This window comes from Chiloscyllium plagiosum, chromosome 7 (assembly GCF_004010195.1).
Source record: "Chiloscyllium plagiosum isolate BGI_BamShark_2017 chromosome 7, ASM401019v2, whole genome shotgun sequence".
In the NCBI taxonomy this organism is placed as follows: Eukaryota; Metazoa; Chordata; class Chondrichthyes; order Orectolobiformes; family Hemiscylliidae; genus Chiloscyllium; species Chiloscyllium plagiosum.
Window position 1 is genome coordinate 116395060 of NC_057716.1, and position 10294 is coordinate 116405353.

Consider the following 10294-nt stretch of genomic DNA (forward strand, 5'->3'; position numbering starts at 1 on the left):
CCCAGTCCAACACTGGCACCTTCAAATCAAGAAAGATGTAGACATAGTTACATAGAACATAGAACATGACAGCACAGTTCAGGCCCTTTAGCCCTCAATATTGTGCCAACATTTTATCCTCCTCTAAGATTAAACTCATCCACATACCCAACATATTACAAAGCAAAGAACAAAGAACAAAGAAAATGACAGCACATGAACAGGTCCTTCGACCCTCCATGTCTGTGCTGATCCAGATCCTCCTGCTAAACTTGTCACCTATTTTCTAATGGTCTGTATCCCTCTGCTCCCTGCCCATTTGTGTATCTGTCCAGATACATCTTAAATGATGCTATCGTACCTGCTTCTACCACCTCCACTGGCAATGCATTCCATGTTTTCACAACTTTCCATGCATATCTCCCCTAAACCTTTCCCTCTCACTTTGAAATCGTGACCCCTACTAATTGAGTCCCCACTCTGGGGAAAAAGGTTCTTGCGGTCTACCCTGTCTCTCCCTGTCATAATTTTGTGGACCTCAATTAAGTCCCCCCACCTCAGTCTCCTTCTTTCTAATGAAAATAATCCTAACCTACTCAAACTCTCTTCATAACTAGCACCCTCCATACCAGGCAACATCCTGGTGAACCTCTTCTGCACCCTCTCCAAAGCATCCACATCCTTTTGGCAATGTGGTAACCAGAACTGTACGCAGTATTCCAAATGTGGCCGAACCAAAGTCTTATTCAACTGTCACATGACCTGCCAACTCTTGTACTCAATATCCTGTCCCCGATGAAGGAAAGCATGCTGTATGCCTTCGTGACCACTCTATTGACCTTCGTTGCCACCTTCAGGAAACAATTCTACCTGAACATGCAGATCTCTCTGTACAGCAATTTTCCCCAGGCCTTTTCCATTTACTGTATAGTTCGCTCTTGAATTGGATCTTTCAAAATGCATCACCTTGCATTTGCCCAGATTGAACGCTATATGCCATTTCTCTGTCTAACTCTCCAATATCTGTATTCTGCTGCATTCTCTGACAGTCCCCTTCTCTACCTGCTACTCCACAAATCTTAGTGTCATCTGCAAACTTGCAAATCAGACCACCTATACCTTCCTCCAAATCATGTTTGTATGTCACAAACAACAGTGGCCCCAGCATGGATCCCTGTGGAACATCACTGGTCACAGTTCTCCATTTTGCAAAACTCCCTTCCACTATTCCTCTGTGTCTCCTGTTGCCAGTTCTCTATCCATCTAGCTAGTACACCCTGGACCCTATGTGACTTTGCTTTCTTCATCAGCCTACCATAGGGAACCTTATCAAATGCCTTACTAAAGACAATGTATATGACATCTATAGCCCTTGCCTCATCAATCAACTTTGTCAATTCCTCAAAGAATTCTATTCAGTTGGTAAGGCATAACCTTCCCTGCAAACAAAACATGTTGTCTATCACTGTTAAGCCTATTTTCTTCCAAATGGGAATAGCTCCTATTCCTCAGTATCTTCTCCAGCAGTTTCTCTAACAGTGATGTCAGGCTCAATGGTCTATAAATACCTGGAGTATCCCTGCTACCCTTCTTAAACAAGGGGACAACATTAGCAATTCTCCAGCCCTCCATGAGCTCACCCATGTTCAAGAACACTGCAAAGGTATCTATTAAGGTCTCAGCTATTTCCTCTCCCACTTCCCTCAGTAACCTGGGATAGATCCCATCTGGACCTGGGGACTTGGCCACCTTAATGCCTTTTAGAATACCCAATGCTTCCTCCCTCCTTATGGTGACTTGACCTAGAGTAACCAAACACCTATCCCTAACCTCAAAATCTGTTGTGTCCCTCTCCTTGGTGAATACCGATGTAAAGTACTCATTAAGAATCTCACCCATTTTCTCTGACTCCATGCATAACTTTCCTCTTTTGTCCTTGAGTGGGCCAACCCTTTCTCTAGGTACCCTCCTGCTCCTTATACAGAGGAACCTCAATTATCTGCAGTTGATTATCCTAATATCGCAACGTCCCAATGCTTGGCTAAACTATGTTATCTGGCATATGATTATCCAGAATTCAATTAACTGAACGAAATATCCCTCGGCCGTGTCCTCATTTCGGATTGGTCCTACATTCCCGATATTTTTCTGAAGGTTCATCTGTCTTCAGTCACCTAGACCTTATGTACGCCTTCTTCCTCCTCTTAGTTAGTCTCACAATTTCACCTGTCATCCATGGTTCCTTAATCATGCTATTTCTATCACTCATTTCCATGGGAACATATCTCTCCTGAACTCTGATCAATCTCTCTTTAAAAGCCTCCCATGTAACAAATATGGATTTCCCTTCAAACAGCTGATCCCAATCTACATTCCCCAGCTCCGGCCAAATTTTGGTACAATTGGCCTTCCCACAATTTAACGCTCTTCCTTCAGGACCACTCTCATCTTTGTCCATGAGTATTCTAAAACTAATGGAATTGTGATCACTATTCCCAAAGTAATTCCTTAAGCCTCAGTACTGGGACCCTTTTTGTTTGTTATATACAAAAATGACATCGATGAAAATGTGGGGAAAGTGTTAAACAAATTGCAGACACCATCGAGTTTTGTAGAGTGGTTCATTCTATACCTTATGGTATTAGGAGGATGCCTTTGCAATTCATGTTCTACAACAACCAGATCTATGGATAGACCAGAGCTCTTGCACCCTCTCATCATGTAGGAAGGAAATATAAGAATATATAAGACATAAGAATATAAGAACTAGGAGCAGGAATAGATAATTCAGCCCCTCAAGACCTAATCTGCCAATTCATCCGATTATGGCTGACCTTGTTTCTGCTCAATTCCACTTTTCTTGTTACTTTCTTTCCCTTTCAACTCATTGCTAATAATTTGCTTCTCTTCATTCTTCACTTGCACATCTCGCCAGTTTAAGTCCGTTAACTCAATATGTGTTTTCTCTTGCTGAACTACTGTTCAGAGAGCTTATAGGTGACTTTACATCCACTTTATAATTTGTTTTTCCACACACATTTGATTCATGAGCAAATCTAGCAAGCTCTGCCTGATCATCCATACCAAACAAATAACTTAGAGCCATAGAGATGTACAGCATGGAAACAGACCTTTCAGTCCAACTCGCCCATGCCGACCAGATATCCCAATCCAATCTAGTCCCACCTGCCAGCACCCGGCCCATATCCCTCCAAACCCTTCCTATTCATATACCCATCCAAATGCTTTTTTAAATGTTGTAATTGTACCAGCCTACACCACTTCGTCTGGCAGCTCATTCCATACATGTACCACCCTCTGTGTGAAAACGTTGCCCCTCAGGTCTCTTTTATATCTTTCCCCTCTCACCCTAAACCTATGTCCTCTAGTTCTGGACTCCCACCATCCCAGGAAAAAGACTTTGTCTATTTATCATATCCATGCCCTTCATAATTCTATAAACCTCAATAGGTCACCCCTCAGCCTCCGATGCTCCAGGGAAAACAGCCCCAGCCTGTTCAGCCTCTCCCTATTGCTCAAATCCTCCAACCCTGGCAACATCCTTGTAAATCTTTTCTGAACCCTTTCAAGTTTCACAACATCTTTCCGATAGAAAGGAGACCAGAATTACATGCAGTATTCCAACAGTGGCCGAACCAATGTCCTGTACAGCCACAACATGACCCCCCAACTCCTGTACTCAATACTCTGACTAATAAAGGAAACATACCAAACACCTTCTTCACTATCCTATCTACGTGCAACTCCACTTTCAAGGAGCTATGAACCTGCACTCCAAGGTCTCTTTGTTCAGCAACACCCACTTAGGACTTTACCATTAAGTACATAAGTCCTGCTAAGATTTGCTTCCCAAAATGCAGCACCTCGCATTTAGCTGAATTAAATTTGGCAAAGGTTGAGGTCCCAAATTTTCTTCAGTAGGTTTGCTAACCTAAAGACCACCCAGGAATGCCCACTCTCAGTTTCATTTTAGACCACGAACCGTGTATCCACGCTGACATAGGACACCACCAGCATCCATGTGCTTTTATGGAGACTCACACGCAAAGACAGAGACGATGAGGAGGAGAAATCTGGAAGGTACATCAGTCATCAGAAAAAGCAGGAGTGAGTTCAATTAGTCATAATCAAGAATAAGAGAAAAAGAGAAGATAGTTAGAGTGGAATAAAAAAGAGTGAATTATAGCGGTGGGGGTGGAATAAAGTGTTCGAAAAAACAAATTGGTTATGACAATCTGGCGATAATGGAAGGACGATCAGCTCAGTAGAATGTTTCTGAAAGAAAAGGGAGGAATAAATGGATACACATATCAATTTCCAGCATCTGTAGTACATTGAGTTCAGTAAGAAAAAGTTTATTCTATTTTCATTTCTCGATTAAAAGTAAGATGAGATTCGAACCCATTGAGGAGGTTGAGATATCATGGTAGACCTTTCCTTTCCCCTTATACAGCCAGCACTGTACCTGCTCCGGCCTGGATCACAACTGCTACTCCAGTTATTCACATGTTGCCAGATTGCATCACTCCTGCTTTTGGTTCTATTTCGAGTCTTTAGACAAAAATTTCTCCAGTGAATTCAAATCACTGGAACCTGTCTCTTGGCTGCTGCTGGTTGGTTTGCTCATGAATGACTTGAATCATTGATGCAATCGGGTATTTCACCAGGCTCTTGACCTTATACAGCCAGCACTGTACCTGCTCCGGCCTGGATCACAACTGCTACTCCAGTTATTCACATGTTGCCAGATTGCATCACTCCTGCTTTTGGTTCTATTTAGAGTCTTTGGACAAGAACTCCGCCAGTGAATTCAAATCACTGGAACCTGCCTCTTGGCTGCTGCTGGTTGGTTTGCTCATGAATTACTTGAATCATTGATGCAATCGGGTATTTCACCAGGCTCTTGAATTGCTCTCGAAATTTCGACTGAGTAGCCACATAAATAAATGTATTTGTGCAGCAACTTAAATTCCGCAGCATAAATCCAACTCTTTGAAATATAAATTGTGAGTTGTTGTAATCTCTGGTATTTGCACCAACAGTGTAATAATATAAGAAATGTATGACAAACGCCATCCACAGAAGGATGAAGCTGCCCGATATGCTGAAAAGCAAAACTATAGATTTCCTTCTGCTCTTCATCTCGGGGTCAAAATTATCCTCTACTTTTCTTCCGCCCCTGAGTCCCTTACGGACTCGACTGGCGACTAAGATGTGTCTGACTGTCAGAGCGTTGAGTAACACAATTAAGGTGAACGGCAGCAATGGGTTTATAATCTTGTCAAACCAATCAAATCCTATCCATCCAGGCTCAGTATGAAAGTTTTCTTTTATGTAACAAAACCATGGGATATTGTTGATTACCTCGCCAGCTTCAAGTGTAAAGTAGTAGGGGACACATTTTAAACAGAACAGAATGCAAGATATTGATAAAATCATCAAAGCTACTTTATCAGTACAATAACTTGTTTTCAGCTTTTGGCAACAAATGGCCACAAATCGATCAAAAGAGAAAGTGACAGTGAACCAAACAGAACAGTCAGTCGCCGCACGCCTCAGGATATTCATAACGTTGCATACCGGTGTGATGTACAGAAATGAACCTGGGACATAATAATAAAGGATGCGCCACAACATGACCTCAATGATAATGACCAATAGGTCTGCAGATGCCATGGCAACCAGGTACCGAGATGTGCAGGTGCAGAGGCCACACTTTCCCCGGGCCAAAATGATAATCGCCAGTAAATTTACTGTAAAAGAGACAGGAGACAAAACAACACTGTAAATTATTTAGGAATACACTCTATGCCTTTCATATAGAGGAAGGATGGGAATTTGATACATAAAAATAAATGATAGGATGGATTTCATCCCTGTTTAAAACTGTCATGACAATAATTACAACAAGCATATTTAGTGAAATAAAACATCCAAAATTCCTTAGTCACAGGATCAATCACCAAATGGATTAAATTCTCATTGAGGACAAGCCCATGCCCTGAATAGAGAAGGACCTGGAAGAGGAACTAACTCAGAATCATATTTATCCAGACCACACCTATCCCACCAATAGATCTGACACTATTCAGATCAGAATGCTTCAGGCATTTTCAGTGACCATATTTGGACCATTGCAATTTTGTACAAATTGAGATTTGACCTTGTCTTGGACTGGACCTTCAACTTGAATCAGAACTTAGAAATCATACATGTTGCTGATGTTACACAGGACAACCGCTGATATATCCATACTCTCCCCAGATTCCATACATAGGAACATAGAAACACAGGTATTCAGGGTGGGAGTATGCAACTCAGCCCTTTGAGTCACTTCACAAGTTAACATGGCTGATCTAATTCTGGTTTCAACCTCACTTTCCTGACTGCTCCCCCTAGCCCTTTATCCGACTTTTCATTACAAACATATCTATTTCTTCCTTGAATGTGTTGCTTGATTCTGCCTCCACTGCACTCTGGGCAGTGAGCTCCACAGATTCACAACTCGCTGAGAGGAATAATTACTGCTCATCTCCATTTTGAACTTACCTCCTCTCACTCTATACCTCTGCCCTCTTGTTTAAGACTGTCCCACAAGGGGGAACATCTGCTCAACATCTGCATTTAGTCGTTTATATATTTTAAATGCCTCAATCAGATACCCTCTCATTCTTCTCACCTCCAGCAAGTTTAACTGTAGTGATTCAACCATTTCTTGTATGACAGCCTGATGTTCCATGGAATCAGCATTGTGCACAACCTCTGAACTGCCTCAGTGCCAACACATCCTTCCTCAAGTAAGGAGATCAAAGCTGGACAATTTTCTAGATGTGGTCTCATCAATGCATTATAAAATTGCAACAACACTTCGTTACTTCTATAATCTGGTCTTTTTGGAATAAATGCTAGGATTCCAGTTGCCTTTTTTATTGTATGGTGACCTGCATATCCGCTTACTGTGTTTCACGCACAAAGATGCCAGATCCCTCTGCACTGACAAACTTTGAATCTGTTTCCAATTTACATAATAATTTGCCTGGATGTTTTTCCAACCAATATGGACAATCTCATACTTACCCACATTAAACTCCATCTGCCAGATTCTGGCCTATTCTCCTAGCCTATCATTGTCCATCTGGAACCGCTATATGTCCTCATCACAGCATGCTTTCCCATGTGTTTTAGTATCATCCACGAATGTTACTATGTTATGGAGTCATGGAATCATACAGCACAGAAACATTCTCCGCAGTCCAACTTATCCATCCAACCAAGTTCAGTTCCATTTGTCTGTGTTTGGCCCAAATCCTCAAACCTTTCTTCTCTCACCTTAAAATCATGGCCTCTCATTTTGAACTTCCCGATCTGAGAGGAAAGACCTTTGTTATTCACCTTATCCATGTTCCTCCTGATTTTATAAAACTCTATAAGGTTATCCTTCCATCTCCTACAATCCAGTGAAAAAGTTCCAGCAAATGCAACTTCTCCTGATAACCCAAAACCTTCAGTCCCAGAAACATTCTTCAGTACCGTCTCCAATTTAATAATATCCTCCATATATCAGGGTGACCAGGACTACACACAATACTCCAAAAGTGGCCGCACCAACATCGAGCAACCTGAAGCTCCCAACTCCTCAGGTCAATGGTTTGAGCACTGAAGGCAAGCGTGCCAAATAACCTTTGTGCCATTCTGCCCAACTGGGTCATAACTTCCAATGGATTATGTATCTGAACTGCAAGGTCTCACTGTTCCACAACACCCTCCAGGGCCCTAAAGGTCAGTCTCAGTTTTGAATATATTCAATTGTGGAACATCTGTGGTAGAGAATTTCAAAAATTTGCATGCCATTGAATAAAGACATTTCTCCTCATCTCAGTCCAAAACCATCAACCCTTTGCCTTGAGACTGTCCTGCTGTGCTTGGGATTCCCCTTTCAGGGATATCACCTCTCTCACTCTGACAAGTACATTCTGGATCTTGCATGTTTCAATAGATCACCCATTCACATAAACTCCGGGAATTATGGACCCAATTCACTTAGCCTCTTTCAGTAAGGAGCATCTGATCACAAGACCCAAACTCATGTATAGACAGGATAGATCAAATGAATCCTTAGAAGAGTATAAAGGCAGTTGGAGTATACTTAAGAGGGAAGTCAGGAGGGCAAAAAGAGGACATGAGATAGATTTGACAAATAGACATCAGGAGAATCCAAAGGGTTTTTACAAATATATTAAGAAAAAAAGGATAACTAGGGAGAGAATAGGGCCCCACAAAGATCAGCAAGGTGGATTTTGTGTGGAGCTGCAGAAAATGTGGGGGATACTAAATGAGTATTTTGCATCTGTACTTACTGTGGAAGATGACATGGAAGATATAGAATGTAAGGAAATAGATGCTGACATCTTTAAAAATGCCCATTATACAGAGGAGGAAGTGCTGGATGTATTGAAACACACAAAAGTGGATAAATCCCCAGGACCTGATCAGGTGTACCCGAGAACTCTGTGGGTAGCTAGGGAAGTGATTGTTGGGCCTCTTGCTGAGATATTGGTATCATCAATAGTCACAGGTGAGGTTCCGGAGGACTGGAGGTTGGCTAACATGGTGCCACTGTTTAAGAAAAGGGATAAGGACAAACCAGGGAACTATAGACCAGTGAGCCTGACCTCAGTGGTGGGCAAGTTGTTGGAGGGAATCCTGAGGGACAGGATGTAAATGTCTTTGGAAAGGCAAGGACTGATTAGGGATAGTCAACAAGGCTTTGTGTGTGAGAAATCATGTCTCACAAACTTGATTGAGTTTTTCTGAAGCAGTAACAAAGAGGATTGATGAGGACAGAGTGGTAGATGAGATCGATATCGACTTCAGTAAGGCATTCGACAAGGTTCCCCATGGGAGACTAGTTAGCAACTTTAGATCACATGGAATACAGGAAGAACTAGCCATTTGGATACAGAACTGGCTCAAAGGTAGAAGACAGATGTGGTGGTGGAGGGTTGTTTTTCAGACTGGAGGCCTGTAACCAGTGGAGTGCCACAAGGATCGATGCTGGTGTCCACTACTTTTCATCATTTATATAAATGATTTGAATATGAGCTTAAGAGATAGAGTTAGTAAGTGTGCAAATGACACCAAAATTGATGGTGTAGTGGACAGCAAAGAAGGTTACCTCAGATTACAATGGGATCTTAATCAGATGGGCCATTTGCTGAGAAGTGGCAGATGGAGTTTAATTCAGATAAATGCGAGGTGCTGCATTTTGGGAAAGCAGATCTGAGCAGGACTTATACACTTAATGGTAAGGCCTAGGGAGTGTTGCTCCATGAAAGTGGAATCGTAGGTAGATAGGATAGTGATTAGATTAAATTCCCTACAATGTTGAAACAGGCTCTTTGGTCCAACAAGTTCACACCGACCCTTCGAAGAGTAACCTAACACTATGGGCAATTTAGCATGGCCAATTCCCACCTACTGTGGGAGGAAACCGGAGCACCTGGAGGAAACCCACGCAGACACGGGGAGAATGTGCAAACTCCACACAGACAGTCGCCTGAGACTGGAATCGAACCTGGGTCCTTGGTGCTGTGAGGCTGCAGTGCTTACCACTGAGGCACTGTGCCAAAGAAGGTGTTTGGTATGCTTTCCTTTATTGGTCAGAATATTGAGTGCAGGCGTTGGGAGGTCTTATTTTGGCTGTAGAGGACATTGGCTATGTGCCTGTTGGAATATTGTGTACAATTCTGGTATCCTTCCTATCGGAAAGATGATATGAAACTTGAAACTTGAAAAGGTTCAGAAATGATTTACAAGGATGTTGCCAGAGTTGGAGGATTTGATCTAGAACATAGAACAATACAGCACAGAACAGGCCCTTCGGCCCACGATATTGTGCCGAACAAGATATCGTTATTTATTTCTCCAAGTTCTAGCTTTTCCATATCCTTCTCTGCAGTAAACGCTGATGCGAAATTCTCGTTTAGTACCTCACCCATCTCTTACAGTTCCACGCACAGGCAGCCTTGCTGATCTTAAAGTAGCCCTATTTTCTCCCGAGTTACTCTTTTTCCCTTAATGCATTTGTAGAATCCCTTTACATTCTCCTTTACCCTATTTGCCAAAGCTATCTCATTTCCCTTTTTGCCCTCCTGATTTCCCTCTTGAGTATACACCTACTGCCCTTATACTCCTCTCAGGATTCACTCGAACCCTGCTGGCTGACAGATGCTTCCTTCTTTTTCTTGACCCGAATCTATTTCTCTCATCATCCAGCACCCCCTACTCCTCCCAG

General features: G+C 42.3%; 1 protein-coding gene across 1 annotated transcript in view; it reads right to left on the reverse strand.

Annotated features, from left to right (window-relative positions):
- Positions 1-7691, reverse strand: part of LOC122551965 — a 23403-nt gene extending 15712 nt beyond the window's left edge. The window contains exons 1-2 of the mRNA XM_043694536.1: positions 7610-7691; positions 5581-5753 (exon numbers count right to left, since the gene is read on the reverse strand). Coding sequence (XP_043550471.1) covers positions 5581-5753; positions 7610-7691 — 255 coding nt within the window. The remainder of the gene's footprint in view (positions 1-5580; positions 5754-7609) is intronic.
- Between the last annotated feature and the right edge of the window lie 2603 nt (positions 7692-10294).